A 17,430-nucleotide genomic window follows, 5' to 3' on the forward strand; every position below is an offset into this window, starting at 1 on the left:
AGATGCCTCCCTGCAAAAATGTAAACCTTTCTTCTTTGATTGAGCAAGAGGATCTGTGAAACATTTGTACTGCATAGAAGGAAAGCTGACTTTGGTGATAGGAAGCTCAAGTCTCAGACAATGGGCCAGGGTTTTGCTGCATCCAGAGCCACCTTTTCACAGGGAATGAAGTGGTACCCACAGTGACAGGGAGAGGCATCTCCAGGAGAGCAATGGTGATGTAGGCAGACAAGGTGACTTCATCATCTACTCCTCCCTGAGAATGGGCAAGAGAAAGAGATCAGAGTAGTTCTAAGAATTCTATTAATTAGTTACTCTTATTATGTTGTGTTGTGGAACCTATCACTTTTTAATACCCACCCCCAGTCATTATATCACATTAACTGTGAACTCTAGCCTCTCTTTCTCGGTTATGTTAGGTCTTACTGTTCTTTGATGGATCTCTTGGTAATTTCTATTATATAGCATCTTCTCTCTGCCCTCACAGATCTTATAAGAAATCAATCAGAACTAAATCTGGAACGACTCACCTTTATCGCATTGTTGAACAGGGACCCAGAGCCCCTGAAACAGCCGTTGTCCTCCTGCTGATGGGAGAGCCAGAGGAAGGCTTGCCTGATATGTGTTTCATGGATGAAGATATATTTTCGAGCCTGAGCAAAACTCTTCAGCACAAAGGCTGTGAGCCTGGGCGAGGGGGAAGGGAGTGTACATTCACTGTTACAATGACTAGAACCACTTCCCATCAGCACGCTTCATGAATTACCCCCTTACACGGAAGAAGCATTCAATGGGAATCTGTGTGCGCTGGAGATGCCCTCTCCTTTAGACCTAGAAATTGCTTTGGCCATAAAGAATCTGTAGATTTCTGGCCCAATTGTTTTTCTTAGTTCTTTGTGGAAGGCCCTTTTAAAAGGCAAAATGTTTATATGGTCTGAAGAGAAAACAACATGAGATGGTCCTAGACCCTTCTCTTGAAAGGTGTCTTCCTAGACATGGCAGAATCCTCTCATGCCCTACCCTCCCATGCAGTAACTTTAAGTCTGTTTTTACTTAGGAATGTAAAAATAAGATTGTGCACCATTCTTAATTCTTTTCCCCCAATGAATTCATCTTCTCTCATGGTAAGATAATTCATCCTTTCTCATGATCCAAGAAAGATGATATAAGTTGAAGTTGATATGGCTTATCTAGAAGTCAAGTGATATTCTCACAATATCTCTTTCTGGGTTAGGGGAGCGGGTTTAGAAGAGACTATATTGGTATAACATGACCAGGAAGGCTTTTCGGAACATATTTAGCATGCATGTCCTTGGATATCAGATTATCTCCCTTGTTAAACTCGCTAATACTGGTGCATTTGTGTAGCATAATTCACTCTTGATCTAACAACGTATGACGTGACAGAGTTGCTGTTATTATAGCTGGAGTACATATAAAGATCTGGTTCAAAACAAGAGCTCAGGAAACTGGCTCCTTACCAGGTACTGGCAGGTTTATCCCCAAAGGTGCTGTAGGAGCCATCCTGGAGCTTGAAGTTTAACTGTCTTTGGTACCCTGCAATAGTGAAACAACATGACAGGTTGAATGCCCATGGAAGCCAGAAAGATGATTAAAATGTTTGCCATCTCTTCTGACTTTTCTCAATTTTTTTTTGTCCATATATAGTATGCTCTGAGTTTGGAATGTTTTATTGGAGTTTGGAAAGTAGATAGTTCCTTTGAAATAAATCATGCTAATGTTTTCTATTATGGTAGCCATGACAGCAGGATAATATGTGATCGTAATGATAATTAACTCAATCCAACTGACCCTATGCTGCCGACTTTCAGTCCCTCATTCAGTACTCACCCATATTGAGATAGTTAATGGCCTTGTCCTTGACCTTCTGGGTCAGCTGCTGGGTTTCATTCAGATAATCCAGAACATAGATATTAGGAGCAAACAGAACCATATTCTGTTCTCCACAGCCATAGGGCATCATAAGGAGATCCTGTATGTTTTGCAGAGCAGAGCCCAATATATCTCCTAGAGAATGGCAGAGATGGGAAATAATGAAATTTAAGATTATATCTGAAATACTGAAAAGAAATGAGTAATTAGCCACATTAAAAAATGAGTAATTTTGCAAAGGATGCATTTCAGGGACAGAAGAATTACTGGAAACAATAAACAATTCAAAGAGGAGAAGACGTTGAAAGTTACATTTTTATGTATGTGTGTATATATGTATGTATGTATGTATGTATATATGTATATATGTATGTATGTATTTAAGACAAAGCATTGCTGTGAAACCCAGGCTTGCCACAAACTCTGTCTTTCTGCTTCGAGCTCTCAAGTGTTGGCATTGTAGGTGTGTCTTACCACATTGTTGTTGTTGTTGTTTTTGTTTGTTTTGAAAAAGTATTTATAGAAAAGTAACACTGTATAGGCTGAGCAGTTGTATTAATATATTTAGGAGTGTGTGTGTGTGTGTGTGTGTGTAAAATAACAATTTTTTTAAGGGGTAATAATTTAGAAGAGAATGCAAGGGGGTACCTGAGAGGGGTTGGAAGGGACAAAGGAAAAAATGATGTAAATATATTTTAATATAAAAAGTCAAAAATTATAAAGTACAGCAATTTTGCTGGATAAATACAAATAACTTCTGTTTCTATCTATCTCTTCTACCTATCTATCTCTCTATCCATCCATCTACCTATCTATCTATCCATCTATCTATCTATCTATCTATCTATCTATCTATCTATCCATCCATCCATCCATCCATCCATCTATCATCTATCTATCTATCTATCTATCTATCTATCTATCTATCTATCTATCTATCATCTATCTTCTATCTCTACTATCTATCTATCTCTATATATCACCTATCTCTGTATATATTAATGAAAAAGAAATTCAGCAGAAGTTAACGTACAAATTCCCTAAGGAGTGAACTCACCCAAAACAGTGACAGAGGCTCGGGCAGAGTCCTTGACTACATCTGGTGGCAGCTTCAGGGTTATTTTTTCAGACACCTCATCACCTAGGGCAAGAAGCATGTCATCAACAGGAAAGGCCACTCCACACTGCGTCCTTCAGTGATGTCGATGGCTGGGAAACTAGAATTGTGCCTTACACATAAGCTACTTCGGAAGAGTTGTTCCTTTTGTTCTGATATTAGGGGTTTCTGGAATTTGGAAATTGTCATAATTCATCCCAAACCATCTGTTCTCCCCCAGTGTGAAGGCACCCGGTCAGTGAGGCTGAGGCAGAGGCTCTGTTGCGGTCACCCCACATCCTGCACAGTGTGCTCAGGACAACAGGGCCTATTTTAGTGCACAGCTTCACAACTCTCTCTCAACAATCACGAGAGGGGAAAATCCGGCAAAGATTCGTGGGTACAAATAAGCAAGAAAAACTCCCTAAATAGTCATAAATTCTACAAGTCGTGTTCTTTCTTTTAGATATGAATATAGTATATTTTAAGGGAAGACTTCTAAAATAGGAGTAAGAAAATGAATAGTACCTGACTCATTAAAAATAAAATAAAATGGAAAAGTATAATAGTTATTTCCTATGTATCCTTTTCATAAAGCTATTATTAAATTTTTTGCAAGAAAACAAATACTCTAAGCAAACATAAAAGTAACCAAGTGGAAGAAAATACTTTGACTTGCTTAAAATAAAGTAATAACAATTAAAGGATTTTGATTTGCTTGAAATAGAGTAATAATAATTGATGGATAAATATATGCTGCCACTTCAATCTTGAGGAATATATGAAAAGGAAAAATGAAAGAATTGTGGTATTTATCATCTTTTTCTCATAAAATTAATGTTGAGTTACATAAGAAGTCAGATGCCATAGGTAAGGTTGAAAGAAAACCCAATGTGTTCCTCAAATAATCAGCGTTACTCAACTCAGGTCAAAAAAAGACAAAATACTCAAATATATGTGGTAAAATGATATGACAGTATTTTATAAACAAGCCCTAAATAAACAAACAAGCAAGCAAACAAACAAACAAACAAAAAACAAGTTCAATTTCATTTGTGATGAATCAAGACAACTCCACAATGATTTTAATACAAAAATCTGGCAACATTTGTAAACAATGGAGATAAATAATGATGCAGAACATACATTCTGGAAATGTGCACTGATGTCCCCCACCTTCCTATCTAAAATTCCTCTCACTAAATTATGTGTGTGTGTGTGTGTGTGTGTATCTCTGTGTGTATGTGTGTGTATATATACACACACATTACTGACATTTGCTAGAAGAAATGTACACAGCCATAGTAAGGAGGTACTTTTTCTACTAAAACTAAGACTAGAGAGAAATATGATGAAATGGGAAATACCAAGCCTCACTATTTCCTCTGCAAGACTCAGCCAGCATCTTTTCAGGAACTAGAGTCTGTTTGGAAACTCTCGTACATAAACAATCTTAGACACCTGGAGGGGGCTGCCCACAACCAAAGGGAACCCATACCAGCACGGTAGGGACAGCGCCATTTTAAACACCCCACTTCTTTTGCTTTCCATACATTAACATAACACTTGACAAAAATCTCCCAATGCCCACAGCTTGTTCAGGGGAAAAAGACAACCAGAGACTGTCATCCACCCCACTTGGCATTTCAAGGGAGCTGTTTTCCAGGGAATCCACTGTGGTCCCAAGTCACAGAAGACCTTAGGGCACCAGCACAACTAGCTAACACAGATTCAGATTCAGATGCCTTGAGACAGATTGTTCTAAGAAAGATGCTCTAAGCTTTATGGCATCTAAAAAGAAAAATCTTAGTAGAAACACAAATCAAAACTAAAAAGGGTTAAAAACAACACTCTAGGAAAACATCAGACCCAAAAGAAGACAGCAAGAGGGGCAGAACGGAAGCATCTACACAACCAGGACATGTTAACGTGTGGAAATAGCCTTGCCTGTCAGTAACACCTCGAATGTAATAGGATCGGCATCTCTTATTACATTCGAGTATAAATGTATATACTCCAGTATAAAGACAGAGAGCAAATGAACGGATGAAGACAAGACCTAACGATGTGGTGTTGCAACACAATCCCCTTCTCATGACAACAGAAAAAGAACGGGGACAATGGAACTTCTTTCAGGTTCAATAAATTTTAACTAAAATATGTGAGAAGAGTCAAAGTCATTATTTAGAGACTCGTTCTTTATGAGAAAATAACAATTGTCAATATATACATACCTCTAAATCAGAGTGCATAGATAAAACAAATATTAAAGGATCGGAAGAAATACAGGTTGGAATACAACAATGGGATCATGCTGTAACACGGTAATGGAGGGGGTCCTCAGTACCCCACTTTACAGTGTAGACAGGTCATCCAGGGAGACAACAAATAGACACTCACTGAAATTACGCCGCACTCTAACTGAGACCTAACGGATGACTGCAGAACATTCCATAGAGAGCCAGAACACCTTTCTTCTCTATGGAGTGGGGAACAATGCTTAGAAATTATATTTATGTGGTCAAGATATGAGGGCTTTCATTACAAAATGGACCATATTTCTCAGATTTTCTTGACTGAACTTTTCTCTCTTTCTTGCTGTACCCCATATTCCTGTCTAGAATTCCCTTCATTAAATTCTGTGTGTGCATGTGTGCGTGTGTATGTATGTACATTTGCTAACATTTGCTAGTTTTTAAAAAAATTAGTTGAGCGCTTCATACAACATATTTTGGCCATATTCACACTCGTGACTCTAACTTGGAGCCTTCCTCCACCCCGGCCCCTTCCATATCGGTTTGTTCTGTCCACATATTTTTGCATCTGCGGTCTTCCACTAGAATGTGGTTGACTTTCCAGGGGCCACACTGTAGAGAAAACTGTCTCTCCCTCTCTCAGCAGCTAAAACCTGCCATTTGCCTGATGGCTTGGGTGAACTCACATGCCGACACCATTTCCCATGCTGGGCTTTGGTCTGGCGTGGACTTACACAGGTTTTGTGTCTGTTGTGAGTTCATACATGCACTGCCACGCTTTGTCCACTGCTCTGCCGTGACACTGTTTCCCTGTAGTCATCCGCCACCTCTGTCACTCACACTTTTTCTGTCCCCTCTTCCACAGTGATCTCAGAGATTCTGGGGGGTGGTGAACTATATATGTTCCCTTTAGGGGTGAGCATTCTGTAGTCTCTTATTCCCTGCACACTGACCAGTTACGGGTCTCTGTGTTAATCGCCATCTACTGCAAATAGAATCTTCTCTGATGAGGGTTGAAGAATACGTTGATCTATGGCCACAACAATAAGTCTACTTTGAGATTTTATCTCACCTGACTCAGAGTGGCTAAGAAAAAAAAAACCATGAATAATGACAAACGCTGAAAAGAATGTGGAGAAAGGATAACATTTATTCACTGCTGCTAGAAAGGCATATTGGTCCGACCACTGTGGAAATCACCGTGGATGTTCCTCAAAAAGCTAAAACTAGGTCTTTCATATGACCCAGCTATACCAATCTTGGTTATATACTTAAAGGACTCCAGAGAGTCCTGCTCTAGAGATACTTGCTCATCCATGTTCATTGATGCTCTGATACCCAGGAAATGGAAACAGCCTAGATATCCAACTGATGAATGGATAATGAAATGTGGTACATGTTCACAGTGGAACCTTATTGACCTGTTTGAGATGAAATCATAAAATCCTAAAGTTAGGTGCCTGGAGTTGGAAACAGTCACTCCAAGTGAGGCCATTAAGATCCAGCAAGACAAATGGCACATGTTTCCTCTCATCTAAAGACATTAGCTTTCAATTTTCATAATGTATGTTTCATTTGGAATAACCATAGACATCAAGACATGACCAACAGACCCTGAGGAGGGCTGTCCAAAGGAGGGGAGACAGGCTGCGCTGGTAAGTGTAAAGGGGAATAACGGAAGAGGAAGGGTTAAGCTGGGTCAGAAGTGGACGGTAGGATAGAGTGTGGAGTACAGGAGAGGTCAATAACACTAAAGACCTTTCAAAAATGACCATTTCTGGAGCTCACCTCGGGGAAGCTGCAGAAAGGGGAACCCGACCACCTGCAGGAGCCTAGGCAGCTGAAGGAGGATCTAGGGCTCTGTTCTGGGGAGACCTAGCTCTTCCTGACTGCCCATTCTTCAGAAGCACACAACATGTTATTTGGGGTAGATCATATGTTAGGCCACAGGATCAAACAATATGAAATCACCTTCTGTCAATATATCATGAAATAACAACAGAAAAAATTATGTAGCCAGCCAGTACCCGAAGAACCAGTGTATTGATGAAGAAATTGAGATCCAATTAAAAGCATCATGTGACAAATGAAAAGGGAAACACAAAATATCCAAACCTACAGGCCACAGACAAAGCAGTGCTAAGAGATAAAATGTATTAAGTGTCCAAACTCAAACAGCAGGAAGATCTTAAGTAAAGGACTAACATTCCTCATGAGCAATTAGAACAAGACAAGCTACCACAAGCTGGTAGAAAAGATATAATTATGCAATAACAAATAGATTATTTAGAAGGAATGGGAACATTTCTGGAGATCTGCAATGAATCAATAATTCATCAAAAAGTAGGAAATCTTAACAGACCAAAAATGAATCAGAATACTGACTTGGTATTAAAATTTCAATTAAAAAAATCTAGAACCTAATGACTACTGCTGAATTCAGTGAACTAGCAAAAGAAGTAACACCAATGCTTCCGATCTTCCAGAAACACTAAAGAAGGGATATTTCCAAATAATTTTTGTGAGATTAGCATTTCCTGGCAAAGGCATTACAAGAAAAGAAAATTGCAGGCTAATGTCTTTACAAACACAGATGTAACAACAATCAGCAATATGACAGCAAGCTAAATTCAATGCCACATGTAAAGGATCATACACCATGATCAATTGGGATGGGACCTCTGGATACAAGAGTGGTTCACCACAGGCCAGTCACTATCATATACCACAGTGATAAATCACCACAGGCACCAGTCACTGTCACATACCACGGTGACAAAATGAAGGATGAAAACATTGTTGCTTTGTTGCATGGAGAAAAACATTTGGACAAAATTCAAAACACTTTCCTGATAAAAACCCCTCACCAAATTAGGTACAGAGCAATACATCTTAACATACCAAAGGCAACACTTACTCAACAGAGAAAACTTGAAAGCCTTGTCTCTATGATCTGGAACAAGATGGGACGCCCTACTTTTTCCACTTCTACTTACAGGGCTGGAATTGTCAAGAGCAATCAGACAAGAAAAAGAAGAAAACCAAAGCACAAAGGAAGATGTCAGTCACTCTGGTGTGATGATTGCAGGAAACCTCCACTCTAAAGTCATTGCAAGCAGTAAATAAACAGAGCACAAAATCAACACACAAAAATCTGTGAAAGAATTACTTTTACTTTTGCAGATTATTGTTACTGTAAGAGAAATTGAATCAGGGACTGCGAAGATGACTCAGTGGTGGCTGCTCTTCCAGAGGACCTGGGGTTGAGCCACAACCATCCCTAACTCCAGTCTCAGGAATCCAATGTCCTCTTACGTTCATTAATACCATGCAAACACGTGGTTCACAGACGCACATGCAGGCAAAACACACACAGAAAATCAAAATAGGTCTCAGGATCTAAAAGAAATCTAAATAACAATCCCGTTTGTAGTTGCTTTTGGGGAAAATGTGTAGGAATAAATTTAACTAAGATTGATGGAGGAGGGTCATCTGTCTATGTGTTACTTTCATTGGTTAATTAAGAAACTGCCTTGGCCCTTTGATAGGACAGAAAATTAGGTAGGCGGAGTAAACAGAACAGGATGCTGGGAAGAAGGCAATGAGGCAGTCGCCATGACTTTCCTCTCCGAGACAGACGCAGGTTAGGATCTTTCCCAGTAAGCTACCACCTCGTACATAAGGTAAGAGATTTAAAAAAAGACATTCTGGGAAGCATAAAACATTGAAAGAAATTAAAAATAAAACAGATTAATAGAAAGATACCCCATGTTCATCGATTAGAAAAATATTGTGAAATGCTTGTATAACCCAAATCAATCTATAAATTTAATGCAACTCTTTCAAAATTTCATGATCATTTTCATAGAAATTGAAAAATGATTAATATTAATATTAATTTTAATATTAATTAATATTAACAGTAATATTGATGTGGGGGCAGAAAAAATAGCAAAGGTAATCACGGGCAAAAAGAACAGAACTCAGAGCATTACACTGTATGTAAGTACGTTACAAAACTGAAATTATTAAAAATCACATGATATTTGCATTAAAATATACATAGAGAGACCACTGTAAAAGTATGGAGACATGAGAAGCAAATCCACATGTGTATAGACAACTTTCAATGAAGAGCAACGAGTAAAGTGAGAAAAGGAGAGCCTTCAAAAATGAGTGCCAAGAGAATTAGATGGTACTATGAACACAAGAAGAACTGCCTCCTCGTCTTTTAGGAAGCATTCATTGGTTAGGATGGGTGTTTTTGTTTGTTTGTTTGTTTTGGATTCCCAAGTGTTGGGATTATAGGCACGCACCAACACACCCTGATCTCTTTAGGAACTACTTTCTAGCTCATCTGTCACATGTACTGATGATACTTCAGGTTTTATCCCACAGAAAATGTGAAAAAAAAATCTTTGAATTTCAAATGTTATATAAGTCTTAGTTAACTATAATGTTTGATGCCTACCGGTTGGACAATGCAAACTATTGAGTGTCACTTCATTCTCTAGACCTTCAGGCTGTAGGTAAAAAAAAGAAAAGTTAATACGAAATGCATTGACCTTAAGGATATGTGTGTTGTTGTTTCAGGACAGAGATCCTTATAGTTAAGGGAAGGATTTATGCATTATATACATCTATAAATAAATAAATACAAATGAGTGAAGATTAATGCAGTTAATTAAAGAGAGAAAATTATGACAATAAATGATAAGTAGACAAACCGATAGATAAATGGATGAATGGGTGATGAACAGAGAGATGAAAATGTGGTGAAACATACATATATTAGTGCTATTACAGTAGCTACATATTTATGTTATTATGAAGCTTAGTATGCACTGTGCATTATTTAATATTAGAAGAAGAAATTGAAGAGTTGAAGAGTTGAAACCCTAAAAAGAGTCAGACCCCTAACTGATTCCACTCTTCTGTGACTCAGTGTGTTCTCTCAGAGAGACAGGTTTGCTTACTTCAACCAACACGGACTTGATGATTGTGTCTTTCTTTCCACGTTCAGGGACCACTGGTACCTCATTCCCACAAAGCTTCAGAGAATTGAGAGCCTCTGCACTCACAGTGAATTTCACATTTCCTTGCAGGAAAAAAAAAGTCAAGTAGAGATGAGTACATTTCCCCTTCCTCCATGCTACCAAGCTTAGAATTTACAAGGGTTTGCCTTAGATTAGTAAAAACAAGGGACCTGAAGTGGAAGCAACATTTACTAGAGGCCAGTGACACTAGAGGTAGAGGTGAGGAACTGAGGGTCCCTTGCACCCTTATCTTATAAGAAAAGACTTCTTTTTGCTGTGGTTGGTGTTTTATTTTATTTGTGATGTGGGCAAGACTGACCTTGAACTCATGATTGGACCTGACTGGCCTTGAACTCATGAATGACCCTGACTGGCCTTGAACTCCTGATTGACCCTGGTTGACCTTGAACTCGTGGTTGACCCTATCTCACCCTTCTAAGGGTTGGCCTGAAGGTGTGCACCAGTAAACCTGGCAGTGTTTGGCATTCTGGAATGCAAGTCAAAGAAAATCAGTCCTCCTGCCTGGGGGGTCTTTGTCTGGGAAAAGGAGCATGGTTTCCACTGTGACTCCTGATCCTCTGGGACTCCCAGCTCACCTAATGACTTTGGAGTTACTACCCAGGACACATTGTGACGCTCGTTCAAACAGATGCAGTGAGACTTTTGCTGCTTCTCCACCGGGGCAGTTAGGAAATCAGGAGACGCCTCCAGCTGCACAACAACCTGGAAACACACAAGAAGCAAAATTAAAGTTAGGGAGACCAAGTTTAAACTGAAGCATACTTGAAGATGGTTAGATTTCATGTTGCCTGACATCAACGAGGCAGGTAAAGATGCAGGGCTGTGCTGCCTTCATTAGCACCTCACAGATGAACCTCAGTCCTTGGAGGATTGCTTGGTCTTATAAGTGGTGAAGTCAGAAGAAAGATAACGAAGGGCTATTGGCCTGGTGAGCGCTCTTTCTGGGACTCATGCATGGCTACTCCCCAGCTCAGTCACTACATAAAAGTCTTGAAGTAGTTATGGTTTGGGCAGAGGCAAGATGTACAAAACAGCTTTTTAAATGAAACTGTATAATGAGCACACTAAGAACTAACATGTAAGAACACAGAAGATGAATGCACAAATTCTAAAACATGAGACAGGGTAGGGCCATGCTTGCTGGGGTCAGAAATCTTTCTATTGTACGAACGACTTGACCTTAAAGGATTGTGATCAATGTCAGAAACTTGTCTTTGTCGGTTGATTCTTAGAGATACCCATTTTCATAACCTATGAATACATGCATGACAGTTTTTTCTATTGACCATATTTGTAGACAAGGCATAGGTTTACTTTTTTTTTTTTTTTAACTTTTTGGCATTTCTAAGACTACAACTTTCAGCCAGGTGGTGTACACCTTTAATCCCAGCACTTGGGAGGCAGAGGCAGGTGAATCTCTGTGAGTTCAAGGCCAACCTAGTTTACAGAGCAAGTTCCAGGACAGGCAGCAAACAGTGAAACCCTGTGTCAAAAAAAAAAACAAAACCCACAAAAACCAAAACCAAAACCAAAAAAAACAAAAGCAAAACAAAACAAAACTAAAGAATGTAACTTTCTTTTAATCTGCTTGTGCTTAATTGAGAAAGTAAATCTCTACCCGGATGCAGTTTTGGAGGTAGTTCAGCACAGTGGCCTTGAGCGTGAAGGCTTCTCCACGGATCACGGAGTAGGGCATCGTGAGCTCCACGAAGAAGGGCTGGAAGGCTTGGAAAGACACCACAGGAGAGAGGCCAAGTCCAGTGTCATTGGACAGGCAGAGGGCTCCAGCCTTCCACTCAGTGATGGAGTCAGGGACTGTCAGCTCCTTTTCAGTTATTCCTGTTGAGCTGCGGGCGGGGGGGGGGGGGATGTGAAGTGAAGGAGGTGAGCAGCTAAATAAATCCCCTTTAGAAAGAGAGCCCTGTAAATGATTCTGTGGCCATAACTTAAATGCGCTCACTAGAAATATTGGTAATTGAAGAGCAAAGCCAAGACTCCCTGTGGGGAAATGGTGGATTTTCTTCTGTCTTCAATTAAGTCCATTTTGCAATTATCTCCTGATAACTAGGTCTAATCTCTTACAGGAAAACATAGTTGTAAACTGTGCATGGAATTGATATTTTTCTCAGTTTCTGATACAAAACCTGATCCCACTCGGGTGGTCTACAGATCTCACTTCTGCCACTACTGTGTTTGTTTGGCCAGAAATTTTCTAAGCTTGACTTTCCTTGCTTATCAGTAAAGGAGCAGATTGTTTTTTTTAATATGTATGGCACTTGCTTACATTTGATCTTTATGCTCATATTTTTAGAACCTTATAATTTAAATCTTCTAGAAAAGTCTTGCTTCTGACTCAAAAGATACAGGTAACACGGTAACGTCTCCCAAAAACAGGGATGGGACTTCCAGGTGGGAACTGAAAACTGAGGTAAGAGTTTTTAGGTGCTCGTAGAAGAGATTCATTTAGCCTCATTGCTCTCTGAGAGTTGGACTCCTCATTAGCCCACTGCAGAGAAAGGGAGGTCTCCCAGAAGACTGAGAAAAGCCTGGATAGAAAGGTAGGCATTTCCTACTACTCTACCCAGGTTTTTGCTTTGGTGACAAAATTAGTTCCTGGCTTCTCCTGGAAGGAATTTGTCAATGTATCAGGTATCTCAGCTTTTGTAGTTCTCTCTACGGGTCTGGTCTGCCCCCTAAATCACCCATCTCGGGAAAAGAATGCTGCTTGCTTGCATTCTCAAGATCTCTGACTCCATGGAGAACAAAGAGAAAATGTGCCATGGATGTGTGCTTTTGACCAGTGCCTTTCTCCCAGGGCTCAGCACAAAGAGAGCAGGTGACAAGCATCCAGCTCCTAGTTTTGGCCTGGAATAACTTTAGCCACACTCATTGACACTGTTTTCTCCAAGGGTCAGCCCTGTAATGAACTCATAGTCTTCTGGGAACCCACACAGCTGCATGGGCCTTTTCTATGGCTCCTTCTGCTGTTCTGGATGGCTTTAGACATAGAGCAAAGTGTCCCAAACAGCTCGCCTGTCTCTGGAAGCAAGAGGACAAGGTTGGCCCCCGGACATAGGGACTGAAAGGATGAACAGAAACATGTGCTATACGAACAAGAGTGGAGCCATTGTCACAGACCCTCTCCTCGACTTTGCACGGTGTGAACCCGGTTCCTGAGCTCTCCAAGAGGAACGAAGGATTGGTACTGTAAGACTTTAAGACAATTCAGAAGCCATTTCTGAACCCTCTCAGTCTTCGTGCCTTAGTCCTTCCCTCCTCCCCTGGGAACCAAGGACCTAACAGCTACACATGCATGTACTCAGTTCCTGAACAATTACCCACACACGTATGTTTTGACTCAGTCCCCTGGGAAACGGGGTTAAAATGACCTCTTAACTCATCTGATCTGACAATAGTTCTCCAGTCAATTATTGGTATTAGCCCTTTTTGAATAAGTCAATCATAATGGTCAAGGAACAACCCCTCTTGTTTCTATGGGGCCTTCTCCTTTAAAAGTAGATTGTACCAGCTAGTCGGAGTCTCTAGGCTTCCCGAATGCTGAGGGACCCTGTCATGACAGAATTAATAAAATCCTCATGCTTTAGTATCGGCTGTGGTATATGTGGTGGTCTCTGGGGGCGACCCCTTCTCTGTTTGGACACTAGAGTCCAACAGTACAAACATTTAACATGCAAACGGTTTCCAGTCTTGTCTTAGCGGGTAAGTTTCCATCTCATCTGTCTTGAGGAGCCGACAGATCTTGGCAACTGCTAAGTTCCTGGTGACCACAGTGACAAGTAGGTGGTGCGAACAAGCACAAAGAACCAAGAAGCATCTAGAATCTCTGGCTTGGCTGACTGGTGAGGTGCCTCTTAAATACTGGGAGATCCCAGTATTTCACGTTCAACCAAAGCCACAATGCGCAGACAAATCCCATGAAGCAATAATAAACTTGAAAAACAATCAACCAAACAGACCTATCTAGAACTTTCAAGGACAATAACAGGCTGAAGTTCCCTCAAGCACTCAGTGGGTACTCTCCAGGGTAGATCACAGGCTGGGTCAAGAAACAAGTCTCAACCATGTTAAAAAGCACAAAATAATTTTATGTATCGTTTCTGATGAGATTGCTTCATTCCTCAATTGCCTTAATTTAAGGAGGAATTAATATCAGCCTTTTAAAGACATAAAAAATGGAAATAGAGACCAATCTCAATCAGATAGCCAAGCTGGATGAGACAACCACAAGAAAATCAGTCTGTAAGCCAATATCTTAAATAAACCAAAGCACAATCCCTAGTAGAATAATAGCTAACTGAGCCCCATGGGACATTAAAGAGATGATACAGTGAGCCTGAATGAGAAACGCCATCAGTGCTGTGCACCACATTAGCTGATGAGAGAGTAGAACCCATGTGATTACCTTAACAGGTACAGAACAAAAAGACAACATCCCTTCCTGATGGTACAGCAGGAAATTCTCTCCAGGTAACACAGACTGCTTCTGAGAGCCCCTGACACTGTACCCAGTGGGACAAACCTGAAAGCTCTGCCTATAATATCCAGCATAAGACCAGGAGCCCCTTCCCACTCTTGTTCAACTGAGTACTGTCGAGAATAATTAATTAGAGGGGGGAGAGAAGTCAAGAGTATCCAGGCTGGAAACGACGAAGATCATTCCTGTTTACAGATTAGCTGGTCCCAAATGAAGAAAATCTCAAATGTTCATTAAAAAAACACAAAACTAATCAATAAACTCAACGATGCTGTTCGATACAAAATCAATATATGAAAGTATGTTTGCACTTCTAGACCAGTAACAAGCTATCTGGAAAATAAATAAAGATAATGATCCCATTTATGATAAAAATAAATACTTAGAAATCAATTTAGCCTGGGAAGCTTCTACATCGCTCAACCGTAGGGATGCAGCCACAGCGAAAGTGAGACACATGTTACACAATCCTCAATAGATACATTAAGAAGGGGAAACCCACTATGGTTGAAAAACTGTCATGGATCTATATTTCTGCATCTTACATAAAAGTAGTTACTTACTCCACGACCACCAAGTCCCAGATCCATGTCTCAGGGAAGTATTTTCGTATAGTCTCCTTGGGAGACTCAGAACCCTTTAGGAAATTCTCCGTGGGGCTTTGGCTTAAGAGCTGGTATGCAGCTGGTTCTGTGGTAGGAGAGGGGAGACGGGGCAATAAATGCAGAGTGAGGTCAGGAGACGTTGTGTTACCAAAGCGCCAACACAGAAAGATCGGGAAGGACACATGGACAACCAGGAGGGCTTCTCAGAGAAAGTGGCATTTCACCCCAATTCTGAGGCACTAGAACAAACTGAACCAGGGGAAGAAAGTCCCAAGCATGGAATAAAAGAAACACGGCAGAAAGCCTTGGATTGTATACAAAAGGGAGGGAGGGCCTTGTGGAATCCCAGGAAGCTATTGCCCGTTGTGCCCAATGAAGAGACCTAGGGTGCCGGGGGGGGGGGGGGCAGAAACCTTGTTGTTGTTGACATGTTCGTCTGTGGGAGCAAATTAAAAAGATATGGTAGCAGTTTTGAGAAAGAGTTTACAGCAATGGAGGAAGCAGGGCTAAGAAAGCTCTGTCTTCCATAGTGAGTCCGAATGTCGGTCAACTCTCCCATACCATGAACATTTGACAGCCACTCCCTTTAGGGAGATGTACGCAGATGGACATACTGGTAGACAGTAGATACACAGTCAGATCATACATCTATATTGCCTATAAATCCTAATAATAAAGGAGTCTACAATTCATAAATAAAGACATCCAATTCTCTGTCGTAAATGTCACACAGAAAATGAATTCTCATGGAATGTTTTCCTAGACGCTTCCTTTTCTCCGTACTTAACACGACCAGTCACTAGTTAACAATATAATACTAAACGCATGCTGCCCGCTGTGGCTCGGCAAAGACCCAGCTGGCATCACCAAGCACAGCCAAGAGTCTTCACTGATACTTTAGGGCCGTCGAGCAACGTCTTTGCTTGACCGAGAGAAGGCAGTCTGCTTAGCTGAGCTCCTGGACACCATCCCTTTTCCTTCCGCTCCCTCATCTCTATCGGCAAAGACAGACAAGTTCTTGGTGGCTGATCTCCTGGCTCCTCAGAGCCCTTCCTTTCTTTACTTTGTGCCTGCATTGGATCTGTACTTCTCTTAGGCCGCTGGTGATAATCGGCCTCCCATGCTCGGCACTTGGTGGAGGGGTGACAGACTCAGACTTGAGCTTATATCGTTATGAACATTATGCAATGGACTTTATACGTCCGAATAAAGTCTTTTGTTAATTTTGATCACATTTTGTTTTTAAAAATTTATCTTGTTTGGTTCAGTGTTTTCAGCACTAACCTCCTCTGCTGTTTCCGGACCGTCCACAGACCTTGGGTTTACGGATATCTGAGTTGGTGAATACCTTCAACCCCATGTCCTATAAAGGAGATGATCAGCTGATCAATGCACATACACACATCCTTTCATCTGAATTAAACTTCCCATGTGTGTATTTAAATCAGGAACATTAGCATGCTCGTGGGAGCATTAACACGCTCGTGGTGTTAGTTTTGTCCCTTAAACTCCCCTGACAGTCATGATTTTATACATGATACTTAGAAATATCACAAAGCAATAAATTTCAATAAAAGAAAACATTATTAGTCATTAACATTGGTCCTGAAGTCGCTGCATTCAGCAGATCTGCTCCTGCTGGTGAGTTCGGAGATGTAACTTGGTTCCTTTATTCTGTTAGTTCCAACAGTGACAAGAAGACACTTTTTCACACCAGATACTTTAAGAGCCTTCAGAACTGTCTCCAAGGTGAGGAGTTTACCTTTAGGAAGCCATACATGTCCTCTTCATTAGTATTCCGTGCCGGGGAATACAGGATGCCGTTAATGTAGACGCTGTTATGCTTGATACAGTCTTTGCTGTCTTCCTCCTCCAGATTCGCACCCTCAGGGTAGCCAGTGAGGTCTTTCACCGGAAGCAGATCATAAATCTGCAGAAATGCAAGCAGGTGGGGCTAGCTTGATGTGGCTTTTTATTAAAACAAAACAAAACAAAACACACAACCAAGAGCATCAGTACCAACTTTCCC

The 17,430-nt window shown here is 40.7% G+C and overlaps 1 protein-coding gene across 2 annotated transcripts in view; it reads right to left on the reverse strand.

Moving 5' to 3' along the window:
• Nucleotides 1-17,430, reverse strand: part of LOC125407030 (alpha-2-macroglobulin) — a 47,098-nt gene that overhangs the window by 9,767 nt on the left and 19,901 nt on the right. For both annotated transcript variants that reach the window (XM_087904280.1, XM_087904281.1), the window contains 12 exons: nt 17,164-17,331; nt 16,686-16,764; nt 15,360-15,486; nt 11,920-12,148; nt 10,877-11,003; nt 10,221-10,342; nt 9,716-9,767; nt 2,951-3,034; nt 1,852-2,028; nt 1,482-1,557; nt 531-687; nt 182-256 (listed from right to left, as the gene is read on the reverse strand). In XM_087904280.1, the coding sequence (XP_087760406.1) occupies nt 182-256; nt 531-687; nt 1,482-1,557; nt 1,852-2,028; nt 2,951-3,034; nt 9,716-9,767; nt 10,221-10,342; nt 10,877-11,003; nt 11,920-12,148; nt 15,360-15,486; nt 16,686-16,764; nt 17,164-17,331 (1,473 nt within the window). The remainder of the gene's footprint in view (nt 1-181; nt 257-530; nt 688-1,481; nt 1,558-1,851; nt 2,029-2,950; nt 3,035-9,715; nt 9,768-10,220; nt 10,343-10,876; nt 11,004-11,919; nt 12,149-15,359; nt 15,487-16,685; nt 16,765-17,163; nt 17,332-17,430) is intronic.

The sequence above is a fragment of the Myodes glareolus genome, chromosome 3, assembly GCF_982192425.1.
Source record: "Myodes glareolus chromosome 3, mMyoGla1.1, whole genome shotgun sequence".
Classification (NCBI taxonomy): domain Eukaryota; kingdom Metazoa; phylum Chordata; class Mammalia; order Rodentia; family Cricetidae; genus Myodes; species Myodes glareolus.